At 57.4% G+C, this 18,750-nt stretch overlaps 4 protein-coding genes across 4 annotated transcripts; 3 read left to right on the plus strand and 1 right to left on the minus strand.

Moving 5' to 3' along the window:
• The first annotated feature begins 803 nt into the window (after nucleotides 1–803).
• Nucleotides 804–6,263, plus strand: CLPP (caseinolytic mitochondrial matrix peptidase proteolytic subunit). Its single transcript, XM_007460566.1, has 6 exons — nucleotides 804–1,017; nucleotides 1,107–1,178; nucleotides 1,738–1,834; nucleotides 3,147–3,334; nucleotides 4,243–4,348; nucleotides 5,917–6,263. Exons 1-6 carry the CDS (start codon nucleotides 832–834, stop codon nucleotides 6,090–6,092), a joined length of 825 nt encoding a protein of 274 aa, XP_007460628.1. The 5' UTR covers nucleotides 804–831; the 3' UTR covers nucleotides 6,093–6,263.
• Nucleotides 6,264–11,941: 5,678 nt separating this feature from the next.
• LOC103080414 (alpha-ketoglutarate-dependent dioxygenase alkB homolog 7, mitochondrial) lies at nucleotides 11,942–13,833 on the plus strand. Its single transcript, XM_007460567.1, has 4 exons — nucleotides 11,942–12,159; nucleotides 13,042–13,215; nucleotides 13,303–13,427; nucleotides 13,606–13,833. The coding sequence occupies exons 1-4, from the start codon at nucleotides 11,956–11,958 to the stop codon at nucleotides 13,766–13,768; spliced, it is 666 nt and encodes a 221-aa protein (XP_007460629.1). The 5' UTR covers nucleotides 11,942–11,955; the 3' UTR covers nucleotides 13,769–13,833.
• Nucleotides 13,834–14,331: 498 nt separating this feature from the next.
• Nucleotides 14,332–16,144, plus strand: LOC103080696 (alpha-ketoglutarate-dependent dioxygenase alkB homolog 7, mitochondrial). Its single transcript, XM_007460568.1, has 4 exons — nucleotides 14,332–14,535; nucleotides 15,418–15,591; nucleotides 15,679–15,803; nucleotides 15,982–16,144. Exons 1-4 carry the CDS (start codon nucleotides 14,332–14,334, stop codon nucleotides 16,142–16,144), a joined length of 666 nt encoding a protein of 221 aa, XP_007460630.1.
• Nucleotides 16,145–16,462: 318 nt separating this feature from the next.
• PSPN (persephin) lies at nucleotides 16,463–17,008 on the minus strand. The gene has a single exon (XM_007460735.1). The coding sequence runs from the start codon at nucleotides 17,006–17,008 to the stop codon at nucleotides 16,463–16,465; it is 546 nt and encodes a 181-aa protein (XP_007460797.1).
• Between the last annotated feature and the right edge of the window lie 1,742 nt (nucleotides 17,009–18,750).

Here is an 18,750-nt window from a genome sequence, read left to right on the forward strand (position 1 = left end):
TTTCCCTACCTAACAAACTCCTATACATCCTTCAAAGCCCAGCTCCAATGCCTGCTCCTCCTAGGAAGCCTTCCCAGACCGACCTTCCAGGCCAATTTCGCAACTCCTCCTTGGGCTTCCGCATCCTGGGGTCCCTCCCTCTATCCCACGCGTAACCAGAGACTGATGGGAAGGTCTCAGGAGTTGTCGGTCCCACCAGGCTAGAAGATCATTGCTGAGGCCCAGGCCCAGTGAGAGCACGGAGTTGATTTTTTTGTTGTTGATGTTTGCATTGGGTCTTTGTTGCAGCGTGCAGGCTTTCTCTAGTTGCGGCGAGCAGGGGCCACTCTTCGTTGCGGTGCACGGGCTTCTCACTGCAGTGGCTTCTCTTATTGTGGTGCACGGTCTCAGTAGTTGTGGCTCACGGGCTCTAGAGCGCTGGCTCAGGAGGTGTGGCGCACTGGATTAGTTGCTCCGCGGCATGTGGGATCTTCTCGGACCAGGGCTCGAACCCGTGTGCCCTGCACTGTCAGGCGGATTCTTAACCACTGCGCCACCAAGGAAGCCCCGGAATTGATTTTTTTTTTTTTTTTTTAAATAAGCAAGGAAGAGCAGAAAACTATGACGACTCTTTGGGAAAGAGACACAAACCGAAGGCTTTAAAGTAGTTCCCGACTCCGCTCCAGCGTCCCTTCTCTGGCCACACCCTTTCAGGTTCCGCCCCGCCCGCGCCCCACCCCTAAACGTGCCCCCACGCTTCCCGGAAGTGGGCGGCCTCCTGAGCAAGCGCCGTGGGCGCAGAGCACGCCGAGAGTTGTAGTTCCGGCATCTTGCAGAGGAACTTGCGCTGCGATGTGGCCCCAGATATTGGTGGGGGGGGTCCGGGTTACAGCAGGTCTGTGCCCCGCGCTGGGGTCTCGCCTCGCCGCCCGCTTCCCCCCGCAGCGGACACCCGAGAACAGCCTGGCCCTGCAGCGGAGCCTGCACGCGACGGCGGCCCGGGCTCTCCCGCTCGTTCCCATCGTGGTGGAGCAGACGGTACAGTGGCCAGGCGGGGACACGGCCCGGGGGTGAGAGGGCTGGGGCACGGAGGGTCCCTGACCCTCACCCCCATCTTTCTCCTCCAGGGTCGCGGCGAGCGCGCATATGACATCTACTCTCGGCTGCTGCGGGAGCGCATCGTGTGCGTCATGGGCCCGGTGAGTGCCCCGTGCGCGGATCCTCCCCTGCGCCTGCCCAGACCCCCTGCTCCCCTCCCCCTCACACGTCCTTGATCCCCGGACTTACCCTCCTTGACGTTCCTCCCTAAGCTCCGCTCTTGTCCCAACCTGACACCCACACCCACCCCCCTTCCAGGGCACATAAACCCTCTGATCCTCCTTCCTGGCCCTTATACCCTTTCTACGCCTTCCTTAAATCCTCTGCTTCTCCCTTCCTAATCTCTGACCCGCTCCCTCACCAATGACCCTCCTCCCCAATCCTGGGCTCCAGTCACTCTCCCCAGCCTCCTTACCCCTTCCCTTCCTGGGCCCAGTGTGTACTGACCCCACCCTTCCTGTAAGCCAAACCACCTGCATCTGGATCCCCCACCCCCACCCCGCACCACATCACCTCCTGGGTCCTGAAGTCTTCCTGATCCATCTTCCTTGGGCTCTGACCCCCCATTCTGGTGCCCTGACTCATCCTCAGCCGACCCATAACTGCCTCCCTTAAGCCTTCACCCCTATCTGGGGACACCCCTCCCCGCCCCACTTGCAGATCGACGACAGTGTCGCCAGTCTGGTCATCGCGCAGCTGCTGTTCCTGCAATCGGAGAGCAACAAGAAGCCCATCCACATGTATATCAACAGCCCCGGTGAGCAGGGCCTTCCCCCGGTGCCAGGGTCCTCCTGGGGACTGAGACCCCAATCAGGGATGTCCTCTCTCTGGAGCAAGAAAGGGTGCAGAGCTTCCTTCAGAATCCCCCCAAAATGCCTTGAAACCTCCAAAAGCTGCCTCTTCCCTTGCTTTTAAACAGGCACCTGAACCTGCCTGTTTGATCTCACAGGTAACGTGTTTGTTTTGTTTTTAATAAATTTATTTATTTATTTTTGGCTGCGTTCGGTCCTCGTTGTTGCGCGCGGACGTTCTCTACCTGCGGCGAGCGGGGGCTACTCTTCGTTGCGGTGCGCGGGCTTCTCATTGCGATAGCTTCTCTCTGTTGCGGAGCACGGGCTCTAGGCGCGCGGGCTTCACTAGTTGTGGCACGCAGGCTCAGTAGTTGTGGTTCGCGGGCTCTAGAGCGCAGGCTCAATAGTTGTGGCCCATGGGCTCAGTTGCTTCGTGGCATGTGGGATCTTCCCAGACCAGGGCTCGAACCCGTGTCCCCTGCATTGGCAGGCAGATTCTTAACCACTGTGCCACCAGGGAAGTCCACAAATAACGTTTTTACCGACCTGACTTGGTTGTTGAGATTTTCAAATTGGTAGATTCCACCCTGCCCGCACAAGAAGAGGGAGAATAGCCAAACTTCTCGTTTTGTTTTGTTTCGTTTGGTTTGGTCGTGCCCTGCAACTTGCGGGATCTTAGTTCCCTGACCAGGGATCAAACCCAGGCCCATGGCAGTGAAAGTGCCGAATCCTAACCACTGGACCGCCAGGGAATTCCCTGAATAGCCAATCCTGATTGATCGTTTACTGTGCCAGGCACTTTTCTAAGCGCTTTATAGGCATTTAACTCATTTTGTCTTCACACAACCTCACGTGATCGGTACTATTTAGTTATTTCCAATCTACAACGAGGCACTGTAGCTCCAAAAGTCTGAGTAACTTGCCCAGGGTCACACATGAGAAACTGCCCAGCGAGGGGGGTCAAACCCAGGCAGGCTGGCTCCAGAGCCTTCACTCTTAGCCACTACGCTCCCAATTTCTAGTTTCTCTTGAAAATTTGGCAGATCTGGCCCCCACCCTGGGCCCACATGCACGTGTGGCAACTGTCAGCTCACTCTGGAGCAAGTCCTCATTTTTTGCTCCCACCGGGCCTGTGTCACCTGATTCTGTCACCTTCCTATCCCTGGTAGTACTGGTGTTTGGGACCCCGGCTTTAAAGGGCTTCAGCCCTCCCCAGGGCCAGAGGCTGCCCTAAGGAAAGGAGGGCACAGCCCCTCACTTGCCCCCCTCCACCCACAGGTGGCGTGGTGACCTCGGGCCTGGCCATCTACGACACGATGCAGTACATCCTGAACCCCATCTGCACGTGGTGCGTGGGCCAGGCGGCCAGCATGGGCTCCCTGCTTCTGGCCGCTGGCACCCCGGGCATGCGCCACTCGCTCCCCAACTCCCGCATCATGATCCATCAGCCCTCCGGGGGCGCCCGGGTGAGTGCCAGGCCCCGTGAGCTGCTTTGGGGATGGGGGTGGGGGTCTAGACAGAAGGACCAGCCGGACAGACGGAAGTCACGTGGGGGTGTGAATGTTTTAAAATGTAGGTTTTGGGGACTTCCCTGGCGGTCCAGTGGTTAGAACACCACGCTTTCACTGCCGAGGGCTCGGGTTCAATCCCTGGTAGGGGAACTAAGATGCCGCAAGCCACGTGGCTTGGCCAACAACAACAAAAAAAGTAGGTTTTATTAATATGCAGGTATAGTGAGGCCAAGAGGTCAGGAGAGGGCTGCCACTGAAAAGACAGTTTGTTACTCACAGATCCCAAGAGTAGGGAACGTGCCAGGCCACGGGGCCCACACAGAGAGAGAGGCACCAGGGCTGGTCGGGAGGAGAATGCAGGCCAGAGCCTTCACTGTGGTTTGCGCGGGCAGGAATGAGCGAGGCTTAAGACTGGCTAGCGTAAATAGTTGCAGTGGGCTCTGGGGTGTAGGGACTGCCCCTAGTTGTCTGGTACCCTGGGGTGATGGGGCAGGGGGATGGTGACCCAGCGTGTGAGAATAGAGGAGGTGTTGGGGATGTGGGCTTGGATTGGCTGCTTTGCACGTGAAAAGTGTACTCTGGGCAGCGGTTGAAAATCTTTAGGAATTAGCTGCCCTGGAGGGGCTGTTCCTCCTGGTCAGGGAGGCCCCAGCTGCAGAAAATAAGAACATAGAGTTAACACCGGAAGCCTTCCTGGAGGCGGTGAGGTTGAAGCAGGCTGTGGAGGGACTCACAAAGCCCCGTCCCACCTGCTTGAAAACTGGCAGCCGACACCCAGGGCAGGCTCCCGAGTCCCATCTCCAGTCTCCCCGTGAGTGGCAGATGCTGATCCCAACCTTCTCCCTCTTGGGACGTCCCCCCAGGGCCAAGCCACAGACATCGCCATCCAGGCGGAGGAAATCATTAAACTCAAGAAGCAGCTCTACAGCATCTACGCCAAGCACACCAAGCAGAGCCTGCAGGTGATCGGTGAGCACCCTCCTGCCCCACACAGGCCCCCAGCTGCTCCCTTGTATTGTAACCAACACATTATGTACGGGTCAGGCCTCTGGACCTCTGTGCTGCTGGCACCAGGGCTGGATCATTCTGTGATGGAGGCCTTCCTGGGCACTGTAGGAGGTGTGGCACATCCCCGGGCGCTGCCCACTAGATGCCAGCAGCACTTCCAGTTGTGACGGCCAAAACTGTCTCCAGACATCGCCCAGTATCCCCTGGGGATCAGAACCCACCCCCGTTGAGAACGCCTGTTCTGAGCACTTTAAAAAGACCCATTTACAGGAGCCTCCCCAAAACTTCATTGAACTAGGTCCAGGGGGATTCCCTGGCTTTCCAGTGGTTGGGACTCCATGCTTTCATGGCCGAGGGCTCGAGTTCAATCGCTGGTCGGGAAACTAAGATTCCGCAAGCCATGCGGCACGGCCAAAACAAAAAAAAAGAAATAGGTCCAAAGGTTTTGAACAGGGTCTCCCACAGAGAATATTCCAAACGGTCAAGAAACAGAAGTCAAGAGGCTCATCACTTCCAGTGATGATGTTTAATAATGACATCATCAGGAAAGGCAAATCAAGGCCACGATGAGATACCATTTCAATCCACTGGAACAGCTCAAATAGAAGATACTGACACCCCCAAGTGCTGAGGGGAGCGTGTAGCCACTGGAGGCGGCAGTGAAAACCATACAGCCACTTCCGAAAGCTGTCAGGCACTGAGGCTGAACACGCAGAAAGATGCGTGGTTGTTCTGCTCGGCGTATAACCGAGGGAATTGAGTGCTTCTGTCCAAAGATGTAGTCAGGAATGCAGTCCCATTCCTATAGTTCCAAACAGGAAAATACCGAAATGCCTGACAGCAGGGGAATGAGTGGTCAGTGCTGGTGTTTAGTCACGAGGTGGGATGCTGTACAGCCATGAGGACCGGTCCACAGCCTGGATGAATCTCAGAAACACAGTGCTGAGTGGAAAAAGGAGTAAATGCTCTGTGGTTATGTGTTTATTTATTTACTTTTTAAATTAATTAATTTGGGGGGGGGGGCTGTGCCATGCAGCATGCAAGGATCTTAGTTCCCCAACCAGGGATCGAACCTGCACCCCCTGCAGTAGAAGCGCAGAGTCTTAACCACTGGACCACCAGGGAAGTCCCTGTGGTTATGTGTTTAAAGGGCAAAAACTGGCATAACGGATCCATGCCATTAGGCCACTGTTAGGGTAGTGGGTGGGGAGAGTTAGTGACCAGACATGGCCCCGACGGGGTTTCGGGGGGCTCTGATCTAGGTGCCAGCCACATGGGTGGGTTCAGTCTGAAAATCACCACACTGTCCACTTCCATGATCCACACCCTTTCCTGGATGTGCATTTACACATCAGTAAGTTAACACACACACACAAAACTGAAACAGGTATTTTACCGATGGGGAAACTGAGGCACAGAGACAGGAAGGCCAAGATCACACAGGGAGGACTTGGGTGGATCGGGGACCCGAACGTGGCCCCAGGTCTCCACTCTTAACCACCCTCATCCCACTTCCGCTTCCCCCGCAGAGTCAGCCATGGAGAGGGACCGCTACATGAGCCCCATGGAGGCCCAGGAGTTTGGCATCTTGGACAAGGTTCTGGTCCACCCTCCCCAGGACGGTGAGGACGAGCCTGAGCTGGTGCAGAAGGAGCCGGTGGCGGCGGCGGCAGCAGTGGCAGAACCTGCCCCAGCGAATGCCTGAGAGCTGCCCCTCACCCTTGCCCTCCGGAGGAAAGTGGAGGCGCCAGGCCTGCCCAGCCCTCGACACTGAGCCTAGAGGGGAACCTTGAGGAACTCTGGATTTGGGGGTGCCCCCCGGGTGGGTATCCCAGCTGAGACACTGTGATTTTAAATTAAATCTTTGTAGACTTTGCTCCCGGCTGTGGTGGCTACCCTCCATCCTCCACCACGGCACGCGTGTGCCTACACCCTGACCTTCAGCTTCCTAACTTCAGCAAAGCTACTGAGCCTACATTCCAGGCACTGCTCCAGAGGCCGCAACTTACTGGGAAGAAAACACAGAAATCCCTGTCTGGAAGAAACTTACATTCTTGTGGGAGTAGACAGTTCTTTAAAAAATCAGGGCAAGAGGTATGCAACGTGTGTTTGGGGGAGGGGGTGTGGGGTGTGTGTGACAGTTTTAGATGGGGTGGCCTGCAAAGGCCTTGCTGAGAGGGTGACATTTGAGCAAAGACCTGAAGGAGGTGAGGGTGGGGGGAGCAAGCTTGCTATCTTGGGAGACAGCAGTCTAGGCAGAGGGCATGGCAAGTGCAAAGGCCCTGTGGCAGGACTGTGGCTGGCACATGGCCGGAAGCACGAGGAGGCTAGGGTGGCTGGAGAGAGTGAGGGGGAGAGAGGAGAAGACGAGAGCAGGAAGGGGAGGAATACAGGCCATGAAAGGCCTGGTAGGTCTGAGCAAGGAGGAAGATGCCCCATAGAGGGTTTCAAGAAGAAGAACAAAAAGGAACCACAGAGTGGTGGGTGGAGAGCAGCAAGCACAAAAACCAGGAGACCAGAGAGGAAACTTGTAATCACCCAGAGGAAGGCTGATGGCTCTGGACACGTGGTGAGAGAGGTCAGATTCTAGCCAGCTTTTAGGGCTTCCCTGGTGGTGCAGTGGTTGAGAGTCCGCCTGCCGATGCAGGGGACACGGGTTCGAGCCCTGGTCTGGGAGGATCCCACATGCCGCGGAGCGACTAGGCCCGTGAGCCACAACTACTGAGCCTGCGCGTCTGGAGCCTGTGCTCCGCGACGAGAGAGGCCGCGATAGTGAGAGGCCCGCGCACCGCGATGAAGAGTGGCCCCCGCTTGCCACAACTAGAGAAAGCCCTCGCACAGAAACGAAGACCCAACGCAGCAAAAATAAATTAATTAATTTAATAAAAAAAGATTCTAGCCAGCTTTTAAAGGCAGGGCTGGGACTTCCCTTGTGGTGCAGCGGTTTAGAATCCTTATGCCAATGCAGAGGACACAGGTTCCATCCCTGGTCTGGGAAGATCCCACATGCCGAGGAGCAACTAAGTCTGTGTGCCACAACTACTGAGCCCGCGTGCCTAGAGCCTGTGCTCTATAACAAGAGAAGCCACCACAATGCGAAGCCCGCGCACTGCAACGAAGACCCAACGCAGTCAAAAATAATAATAAATTTTTCAAATAAATAAATAAAAACTAAAGGCAAGGGGCTTCCCTGGTGGCGCAGTGGTTGAGAGTCCGCCTGCCGATGCAGGGGACACGGGTTCGTGCCCCGGTCCGGGAGGATCCCACATGCCGCGGAGCGGCTGGGCCCGTGAGCCATGGCCGCTGAGCCTGCGCATCCGGAGCCTGTGCTTCGCAACGGGAGAGGCCACAGCAGTGAGAGGCCCGCGTACCGCCAAGAAAATAAAAAATAAAAATAACTAAAGGCATGGCTGTCAGCTGGGATGTGAAATTTGAGAGAGAAAGTCATCTCCCAAAACTCCAAGGCGTTAGCCCAAAGCAGCTAGAAAGATGGAAGGAAAGATAAGACGTTCCTGGGAAAGTTCCGGAGGAGCAGGACTGGGGGCCACGATCAGGAGCCGGGTTTGCACGTTTCATGTTCAAGTGCCCCAGACATCCCAGGGGATGGTAAGTCTGGGGTCAGGGTTGGAAATAAAAATGGAGGAGACTTCAGCATGTCCATGACTTAGCGGTCAGGCTGAGAACTGGCTGTGGCGTTTGGACCTCGGAAATCACGAGTGGCCTTAGATAAATAAGAACACTTTTGGTGCTTTGGGGGCTCAAAACCAGGTTGGAGTGGAGCCAGAGAGAAGGGGCTGGAAAATATTGGAGCTAAACAAGTCTTTTAAGGAATTTTTCTGTCAAGGAGAACAGAGAACCTGGGGCTGTCGCTGGAGGGTGTGTTGAGGTCAATTTCCTTTTTTTTTTTTTAAATTCAGAGGGCTTTTTTAAAAAAAATTTGTTTTATGTATTTATTTTTGGTTGCGTTGGGTCTTCGTTGCTACGCGTGGGCTGCTCACTGCGGTGGCTTCTTGTTGCGGAGCACGGGCTCTAGGCGTGCGGGAGTTGTGGCACACAGGCTCAGTAGTTGTGGCTCACGGGCTTTAGGCACACAGGCTCAGTAGTTGTGGCTCACGGGCTTAGTTGCTCTGTGACATGTGGGATCTTCCTGGACCAGGGCTCGAACCCGTGTCCCCTGCATTGGCAGGCAGATTCTTAACCACTGCGCCACCAGGGAAGCCCCAGAGGACTTTTTAATTTGGCTTCATTCAACGGATACATTTAGCTCAGCTTTTCACTGTGCACAACTTATAATGTATATACAACAGTTGAGAAATTAGGATAATGAGGTCTCATGTACCCATCACACCAACTCAAGAATTACCACAGCCAATTGTGATTCGTCCCTCCCCCCCCCACCCCCCATGGCACTGTATTACTTTGAAGAAAATCCCAGCTTTTCATTTCATCTGTAAATATTTCGGTATGTATTTCTTAAAGGATAAGGAATCTTTATGTCTCAAAAAACTAAAAATAGAACTACCACATGACCCAGCAATTCCACTCCTGGGTATATATCCAAAAAAAAAACCTCCAATTAGAAAAGGTACACGCACCCCAATGTTCATAGCGTTATTTACAATAGCCAAGATATGGAAGCGACCAGAGTGTCCATCAACAGAGGAATGGGTAAAGAAGATATGGTGTATATATACACAGTGGAATACTACTCAGCCATGAAAAGGAACGAGGTTTTGCCATTTGCAGCACCATTGATGGACTTGGAGGGTATTAAGCTAAGCGAATTAAGTCAGACAGAAAGACACATTCTGTATGGTATCACTAATATGTGGAATCTAAAGAAGTACAACAAACTAGTCAACTGTGAAAGACAGTTTTTCCAAGGACACTGGGGGTGGGGGATGGTAATGCGAGCAATGGGGAGCAATGGGGAGCAGCAGATGAAGCTTCACTTGCTTGCCTGCCACTCACCTGCTGTGCAGCCCGGTTCCTAAAAGGCCAGTCCACGCCCCAGGGGTTGAGGACCCCTGATACAGAGAACAAACTAGTGGCTACCAGTGGGAAGAGGGAAGGGGAGAGAGGCAATACAGGCGTAGGGGATTAAAAAAAGGGTTATTATGGGATTACATGAAACCGTGTGTGTGAAACTTTTGAAAATTATAAAGCACTACAGAATTTAAAGAATCTTTCATTCAAAAAAAAGTTAATGAAAAATAAATAGTGGGGGACTTCCCTGGTGGCACAGTGGTTAAGAATCCGCCTGCCAATGCAGGGGACATGGGTTCAAGCCCTGGTCCGGGAAGATCCCACATGCCGCGGAGCAACGAAGCCTGTGCGCCACACCTACTGAGCCTGCACTCTAGAGCCTGTGAGCCACAGCTACTGAAGCCTGCGCCCCCAGAGCCTGTGCTCTGCAACAAGAGAAGCCACTGCAATGAGAAGCCTGTGCACCACACGAAGAGTAGCCCCTGCTTGCCACAGCTAGAGAAAGCCCACGCGCAGCAACGAAGACCCAACGCAGCCAAAAACAAATTTTAAAAATGAAAAAAATAAAAATAGATAGGGGGGGCTCCCCTGGTGGCTCAGTGGTTAAGAAGCCGTCTGCCAATGCAGGGGACACGGGTTCGAGCCCTGGTCCGGGAAGATCCCACATGCCACGGAGCAACTAAGCCCGTGCGCCACAACTACTGAGCCTGCGCTCTAGAGCCCGTGAGCCACAACTACTGAGCCCGTGTGCCACAACTACTGAAGCCCATGTGCCTAGAGCCCATGCTCTGCAACAAGAGAAGCCACTGCAATGAGAAGCCAGCGCACCGCAACCAAGAGTAACCCCTGCTCGCTTAAACAAGCAAAAGCCCGCGTGCAGCAACAAAGACCCAACGCAGCCAAAAATAAATAAATAAATAAGTAAATATAAATAAATAAATATAAATAAATAGGGGGACTTCCCTGGTGGCGCAGTGGTTAAGAATCTGCCTGCCAATGCCGGGGACACGGGTTTTCGAGCCCTGGTCCGGGAAGATCCCACATGCCGCGGAGCAACTGAGCCCGTGCTCCACAACTACTGAGCCTGCACTCTAGAGCCCATGACCCACAACTACTGAGCCCACATGCCACAGGCACTGAAGCCCAAGTGCCTAGAGCCCGTGCTCCGCAACAAGAGAAGCCACCACAATGAGAAGCCTGTGCACCGCAATGAAGGGTAGCTCCTGCTCGCCAAAACTGGAGAAAGCCGGCCCCAGCAACGAAGACCCAACGCAGCTAAAACTAAATAAATAAATAAGTAAGCATATAGGGACTTCCCTGGTGGTCCCGTGGTTAAGAATCCACGTTTCCACTGCAGGGGGTACAGGTTCAATCCCTGGTCAGGGAACCAAGATCCTACATGCCAAGCAGTGCCACAAAAAAAAAACAACCTAAAAATTAAAAAAATAAATAAATAGACAAAAGGATAAGGAATCTTTAAAAAGACAACCACAATATCATTTTCAAACTTTAAAAAAATAACAACACTTACCATGGTCGAATATTCAACCCATGTCAAAATTTCCCCGGTTGTCGCTATTTCTTTTTTTTAGTTTGTTCCAATCAGGATCCCAATAAGGTGCAAACATTGCCGCTGGTTGATAAATCTTTAACTGTCTTATTACTGCAGGTTTCCCCTTAATCTCTCAATCTCCCCTCTTTTTCTTCTCTTTCCTTGAAATTCACTTGGAGAAACATCGTTTGTCTTGTGGACTTTCCCTCTGTCTGAATTTTGATGATGCGATTCTGTCCTTGGTATTTCCGGTAACCTGGTGTATGAATCTAGACAAATCTGATCGGATTCAGGTTCCGCTTTTTGGCAAATGACCTCTCAGTTGAGGGTGCCTTCTAGCAGGAGGCACATTAAATCCAGTTGTCCCTCTTTCATGACGTTAGGAGGGAATGAGAGTCCTTGTCTAGAGCCACCAATATTCCAATAAGGCTGCAAAATGGTGACATGACAATTCTACCATTAAAGGAAGAGGATTTTTTGTTTATGTCCTGTTTTTAAGCTGGGAGCCAGCCTGTTTGTATGGGGGTGGGAATGACCCAGTAAAGAGAGGGGGAACGGGAGGAGCCGCGCTTTGACGTTTGACTGAATCCCCTAACTCCACAAACCTGGCCCCAGCCCATAATCACAGCCTTGACGTCACTCCCTTGACCCCTAGATCTCAGCCTAGCTGTACTCTGCCCTTAACCTCTAGCCTTGGCCCAATCCGTCTATGACCCCTGACCTCTGACCCCCGGCCCGATCAAGCCTTCGCCCCCCCCCCGCCCCGCCCTCTGGAAGACGGACTTCAGGCACAGCCAGTAGTCTGAGTCACTGCTGTCGATTGCGCCCAATAGCGCGGGAGAGGAGGCGGGTTCTGGGGAGAGCCAATAGTTTGAGAGGGCGATCCGAGTAACAACCAGTAGCCTTGAGCGAGAGGCGGGACTCTGAGAAACGCCAATCGCTGGAGGGACTCGGCGTAACCACAGCCAACGGCTGCGGGGCGGGGGTGTGCTCCTGATCCCGGCAGCTTCCACGACCCGGCTCCAGGGCTATGGCCGGGAGTGGGCGGCTAGCGCTGTGGAGCGTGGCCGGGCAGGGCTGGGTGCGGGGCTCGGGGCCGGCCGTGCTAAGCCGCCTACGGGACGCGGCCGTGGTACGGCCCGGCTTCCTGAGCGCGGCCGAGGAGGAGACACTGAGCGGCGAGCTGGAACCCCAGCTGCGCCGCCGTCGATACGAGTACGATCACTGGGACGCGGTGAGGCTGCTGGCGCTGGGGGCGGAGCCACAGCGGGGCGGGGCCTGGGACGTTAGGGGCGGGACGGGGAGTGGAGCCCTGGGGTGGGCGGGGCTACATCTGGGGGCGGGACCTGGGAATGGGGGCAGTGTCTTGAAGCTGAGGGGCCTTCCGGGCAGGGAGAGCGCTTTGGACGTGAGGGCAGGGTCATAACTGGAGGCAGCACCTGGAACTGAGGGGTGTTTGGGGAACAGGACCAAAGTTAGGGGCGGAAACGGTGTGGAGGGAGTGAGGGAGGGTCACGGGTTGGGGGTGGACCTGGTGTTGGGTGGGATCACGTTGTGAATATTGAAGCTGGGCCAGCATTAGGGACGGCATCTGGGACTGAACTGGAGCCTGATGGTGGGTAGAAAGGACTGAGGCCAGGGGTTCGATCCCTGGTCCAGGAAGATCCCACACGCCACGGAGCAACTAAGCCCATGTGCCACAACTCCTGAGCCCAGACGCCACAGCTACTGAAGCCCGTGCTCCGCAACAAGAGAAGCCACTGCAATGAGAAGCCCGCACACCGCAACGAAGAGTAGCCCCCGCTCGCCGCAACTAGAGAAAGCCTGCGCGCAGCAACGGAGACCCAACACAGCCAAAAATAAATAAAATTTTTTATAAAAGGACTAAGGCCAGACCCAGATGGGTCACGGTTGGGGTCTGAGACCCAGCATCACGGGGTAGATAGGACCAAGGTTGGGAGTTGAGGGGGGGGGTCAAGGGTCATGCTGGAAAAACCAGGCCTTTGCTTTGTACTTCCACCACCCTCTCTCCCAACCCACGCCAGCCCCACAATGTGCCTCAGTTTCCCTTTTCCCCCCTGGGAGCTTCCAGGCTTGACCTGAGCTCTCTGGGCAGGCCATCCACGGCTTCCGAGAGACAGAGAAGTCGCGCTGGTCAGAGGCAAGCCGGTCCATCCTGCAGCGTGTGCAGGCAGCCGCCTTTGGCCCCAGCCAGACCCTGCTCTCCTCGGTGCATGTGCTGGACCTGGAACCTCGGGGGTACATCAAGCCACACGTGGACAGCATCAAGGTGGGCAGAGGCCAGTGCCTTGGAGTTCCCGGCTGGGGGTGAGCCGGCCAGGCCAAAGCCCACCTGCCAGTGTGTCCCCTCTTCCAGTTCTGTGGATCCACGATTGCTGGCCTGTCCCTGCTGTCTCCCAGCGTCATGCGGCTGGTGCACACCCAGGAGCCAGGGGAGTGGCTGGAACTCTTGCTGGAGCCGGGCTCCCTCTACATCCTTAGGTAGTGGCAGCCAGGGAGCCCCCACCCTACCAGTAACTCCTGAGATGCCCACCCAGCACTTTGAGCACCGTCTCTCATTCAGCCCTGACGGCGGACTCTACCCCCCACCGCAGGCGCTCTGCCTGCAACAGGGGCTGCCCTCACCCCACCTGGCCACAGCCTCTGTTTTCTCTTGCAGGGATTCGGCCCGTTATGACTTCTCTCACGAGATCCTTCGGGATGAAGAGTCCTTTTTTGGGGAGCGTCGGGTTCCCCGGGGCCGACGCATCTCCGTGATCTGCCGCTCCCTCCCTGAGGGGATGGGGCCTGGGGAGCCCGGGCAGCTGCCCCCACCCTGCTGACCCCGGGGCCCTCCCCCCCAGCTGCTCAAGACACCGTGTTTGTGAATAAAGTTGGAGAGTGGACAAGCTGGCCTTCCTAGCACCGGCTGTTTTGGGGGGCTGGAATCTGCAGGGGAAGCCTGGGACCCCACCTGCCCACCCGTTGGGAGCATCCCCGGCAGGACACACACTCACGAGGCTGGAGGAGCAGTTTCCTTTATTGCGCCCCTTGCTGGCGGCCCAAACCACCTCCCCTTCTCTTCGCCTCGGCATCCAAGCCTCCAATAAATAAGTCAGCTGAGCTCCTCCAGCGGCTGCAGGGCCCCAGGCCGGGCATTCTCAGCCGCCGCAGCCACAGGCTGCCGCCGAGAGCTGGGGCAGCCGCTGCCAGCGGTGGCGGTCGTCGAGGAAGGCCACATCGGCGTAGCGGGTGGGGCGGCAGCAGGGCCCGCCGTGGGCTCGGCCCTGGCCCCGCAGCCGGGCCAGCGTCAGGCCATGCTGGGTGCGGGGTAACCACAGCCAACGGCTGCGGGGCGGGGGTGTGCTCCTGATCCCGGCAGCTTCCACGACCCGGCTCCAGGGCTATGGCCGGGAGTGGGCGGCTAGCGCTGTGGAGCGTGGCCGGGCAGGGCTGGGTGCGGGGCTCGGGGCCGGCCGTGCTAAGCCGCCTACGGGACGCGGCCGTGGTACGGCCCGGCTTCCTGAGCGCGGCCGAGGAGGAGACACTGAGCGGCGAGCTGGAACCCCAGCTGCGCCGCCGTCGATACGAGTACGATCACTGGGACGCGGTGAGGCTGCTGGCGCTGGGGGCGGAGCCACAGCGGGGCGGGGCCTGGGACGTTAGGGGCGGGACGGGGAGTGGAGCCCTGGGGTGGGCGGGGCTACATCTGGGGGCGGGACCTGGGAATGGGGGCAGTGTCTTGAAGCTGAGGGGCCTTCCGGGCAGGGAGAGCGCTTTGGACGTGAGGGCAGGGTCATAACTGGAGGCAGCACCTGGAACTGAGGGGTGTTTGGGGAACAGGACCAAAGTTAGGGGCGGAAACGGTGTGGAGGGAGTGAGGGAGGGTCACGGGTTGGGGGTGGACCTGGTGTTGGGTGGGATCACGTTGTGAATATTGAAGCTGGGCCAGCATTAGGGACGGCATCTGGGACTGAACTGGAGCCTGATGGTGGGTAGAAAGGACTGAGGCCAGGGGTTCGATCCCTGGTCCAGGAAGATCCCACACGCCACGGAGCAACTAAGCCCATGTGCCACAACTCCTGAGCCCAGACGCCACAGCTACTGAAGCCCGTGCTCCGCAACAAGAGAAGCCACTGCAATGAGAAGCCCGCACACCGCAACGAAGAGTAGCCCCCGCTCGCCGCAACTAGAGAAAGCCTGCGCGCAGCAACGGAGACCCAACACAGCCAAAAATAAATAAAATTTTTTATAAAAGGACTAAGGCCAGACCCAGATGGGTCACGGTTGGGGTCTGAGACCCAGCATCACGGGGTAGATAGGACCAAGGTTGGGAGTTGAGGGGGGGGGTCAAGGGTCATGCTGGAAAAACCAGGCCTTTGCTTTGTACTTCCACCACCCTCTCTCCCAACCCACGCCAGCCCCACAATGTGCCTCAGTTTCCCTTTTCCCCCCTGGGAGCTTCCAGGCTTGACCTGAGCTCTCTGGGCAGGCCATCCACGGCTTCCGAGAGACAGAGAAGTCGCGCTGGTCAGAGGCAAGCCGGTCCATCCTGCAGCGTGTGCAGGCAGCCGCCTTTGGCCCCAGCCAGACCCTGCTCTCCTCGGTGCATGTGCTGGACCTGGAACCTCGGGGGTACATCAAGCCACACGTGGACAGCATCAAGGTGGGCAGAGGCCAGTGCCTTGGAGTTCCCGGCTGGGGGTGAGCCGGCCAGGCCAAAGCCCACCTGCCAGTGTGTCCCCTCTTCCAGTTCTGTGGATCCACGATTGCTGGCCTGTCCCTGCTGTCTCCCAGCGTCATGCGGCTGGTGCACACCCAGGAGCCAGGGGAGTGGCTGGAACTCTTGCTGGAGCCGGGCTCCCTCTACATCCTTAGGTAGTGGCAGCCAGGGAGCCCCCACCCTACCAGTAACTCCTGAGATGCCCACCCAGCACTTTGAGCACCGTCTCTCATTCAGCCCTGACGGCGGACTCTACCCCCCACCGCAGGCGCTCTGCCTGCAACAGGGGCTGCCCTCACCCCACCTGGCCACAGCCTCTGTTTTCTCTTGCAGGGATTCGGCCCGTTATGACTTCTCTCACGAGATCCTTCGGGATGAAGAGTCCTTTTTTGGGGAGCGTCGGGTTCCCCGGGGCCGACGCATCTCCGTGATCTGCCGCTCCCTCCCTGAGGGGATGGGGCCTGGGGAGCCCGGGCAGCTGCCCCCACCCTGCTGACCCCGGGGCCCTCCCCCCCAGCTGCTCAAGACACCGTGTTTGTGAATAAAGTTGGAGAGTGGACAAGCTGGCCTTCCTAGCACCGGCTGTTTTGGGGGGCTGGAATCTGCAGGGGAAGCCTGGGACCCCACCTGCCCACCCGTTGGGAGCATCCCCGGCAGGACACACACTCACGAGGCTGGAGGAGCAGTTTCCTTTATTGCGCCCCTTGCTGGCGGCCCAAACCACCTCCCCTTCTCTTCGCCTCGGCATCCAAGCCTCCAATAAATAAGTCAGCTGAGCTCCTCCAGCGGCTGCAGGGCCCCAGGCCGGGCATTCTCAGCCGCCGCAGCCACAGGCTGCCGCCGAGAGCTGGGGCAGCCGCTGCCAGCGGTGGCGGTCGTCGAGGAAGGCCACATCGGCGTAGCGGGTGGGGCGGCAGCAGGGCCCGCCGTGGGCTCGGCCCTGGCCCCGCAGCCGGGCCAGCGTCAGGCCATGCTGGGTGCGGGCGCCGCGGGGACAGCTGCCGGCACAGTAGCGGAAGATGACCGTCTCCTCCGACGTGTAGCCCAAGCCCAGCTCGGCCACGGGCAAGGGTAGGCTCCACAGCTGGCACGGGCCGGCCAGGGCTCGGCGCGGGCGGGTGCCTGCGGGGACAGGGGGCAGCTGACAGCGGGCAGGGTCTGGGCGGGAAGGAGTCGGGGAGCGCACAGGGTTCTGGGGGTCCTTACCCAGCTGCGGCCTCCAGGTCCCTCTGTCCACCACTGGCTCAGACAAGAGCTCCTCCTCTGCCACCGAAGCCCCCCAGGCCCCAGGGCCCCCGCGGAGGTCCAAGTGCAGGGTCAGGAGCAGCAGAGAGCCTAGCAGGACTCGTCCTGTGGCCATGGTGACAGGCAGGTCCTGGGGGTGGAGATGCCCTGCGCCCTCAATTTATCCCCCGGCATGAGCTGCGGAGATAACCTCTTCACTGCCGGCCGCTGCCCTGTCACAAAGGCCTCCGCGTCCCACACCTGGGGCCCAGGCAGTCCCTTTCCTCCTGCCCCACACCCCACATCCTTCTAAGAGTTAAGGGCGCACACCCCCCGCATACCCCATCCAGACATTCCACAGACCTATTTCCGACACCCCCTCCGCCCCGTGATTTACAAGTGTTGTGGCGGCAGCCAGGGCCGATCCGAGGGCGGGCAACCAGGGTCCCCACCCGACCTGCCGTCTGGAGGGAGAGGTGGGGGGCCCCATGGGTCCCCCATTGGGGGCTCTCCCCACTTGGGCAGGGCGCTGGGGCTCAGTAGCCCCCGTGTCACGCCCCAGGTAGAGCAGACGTGGGTAGGGGGAAGAGGTGGGTTGGCAGGTGGGTGAGCTGACGGGGAATCCATCATGGCTCCTGCCTGGAGGATTAAGACATCATGCCACTGTCTCCGGGCCTGGCGGAGCCAGCATCAAAACAGGAAAGGGGAGAGGCTCGGGGACAGCCAAGAGCTGGGACACCAGGGGCAGGAAGCTCACCCCGCAGGGACTCCTGTCTCTAGAAGGCCAACCTGAGCCCCCTGGGACCTCAGTCCTGCCCTAGGGTCAGAGGGCATCAGAGCAGAGGGGCAGTTAGGCCCCGCTCTGGTCCCGGTGACCTCCCTGCCCTTCCCATCACCCCAGGGAAGTGAGCCTCCATCCCCAGCCGTGAAAGGGGGCTAAACCAGAGTCCCTCCCACATGGGGAGGACAGACAGAAGACGTATTTAGTGTGTAACGTGGTGCCTGGCACTGTGCAGTTGCGAGAGCTTTTGAGGCAAGGGAAATACGAACAGCTTGTGGAGGTTTGACGAGGTGCTCAATCTCACGCAGGTGAGACTGGGTTAAAACTTGGATGAGACTGTGCACACAAGATTGGCAGACATCAAAGTCTGCTTACACCCGGCTGTGTGTGTGTGTGTGTGTGTGTGTGTGTGTGTGTGTGTGTGTGTGTGTGTGTGACGGGCACGCCTGGTGGTAGCACTGTAAATCGGTGGCCGCTGAGCATTTGCTACAGAAACTGCAAATCACATCCCTCTGATCCAGGACACCTGCTCAGGAACTCATCCTCCTCAGGTGAGGCAAGATGCAAGCTCAGGGTTATTCGCTGCCTTTTGTATCAGCAAGAGACTGGAGAGGACCTCAACTCCACCCACAGGGGACCGCCTCAATGATTTTGGTGTGGTTGTTCTTGCGCTGTTTATTGAGACTACTTTCAGATGGGGGGTGGGAATGTCACTTATCCAAAGTCACCCAGAATTAAGAAACACTGGTGGGATTTGGACCCAAGTCAAGCTGAATGCAAGACCCCTGCTCTGAACCACCGGGGCACATGGCCCGGCCTGGTGGGGAGGCCTTAGACCTCGGTCCACGTGGCAGGCAGAGAAGGGGTGAAATTGCCAGGGCAAGGGGCCATTGCTTCTCTCCCAAAAGGCCTGGTGGAAGGATGGGGAGGGAGGGTGGAATGACCTGGGACATTCCTAGGAATTAACCTGGCGTCTCAGGCATTCCCGCTCGGCAGCCAAAGGCCTGTGGAACTGGATGGGAAAGTTTTCCACCCACAGTCTCCAGCTTGGGCAAGACGGAAGGCCGGCATCCTGCCCCCAGCTGGATCACTCCAAC

Source organism: Lipotes vexillifer, unplaced genomic scaffold, assembly GCF_000442215.2.
Source record: "Lipotes vexillifer unplaced genomic scaffold, Lipotes_vexillifer_v1.1 scaffold1011, whole genome shotgun sequence".
Classification (NCBI taxonomy): Eukaryota; Metazoa; Chordata; class Mammalia; order Artiodactyla; family Lipotidae; genus Lipotes; species Lipotes vexillifer.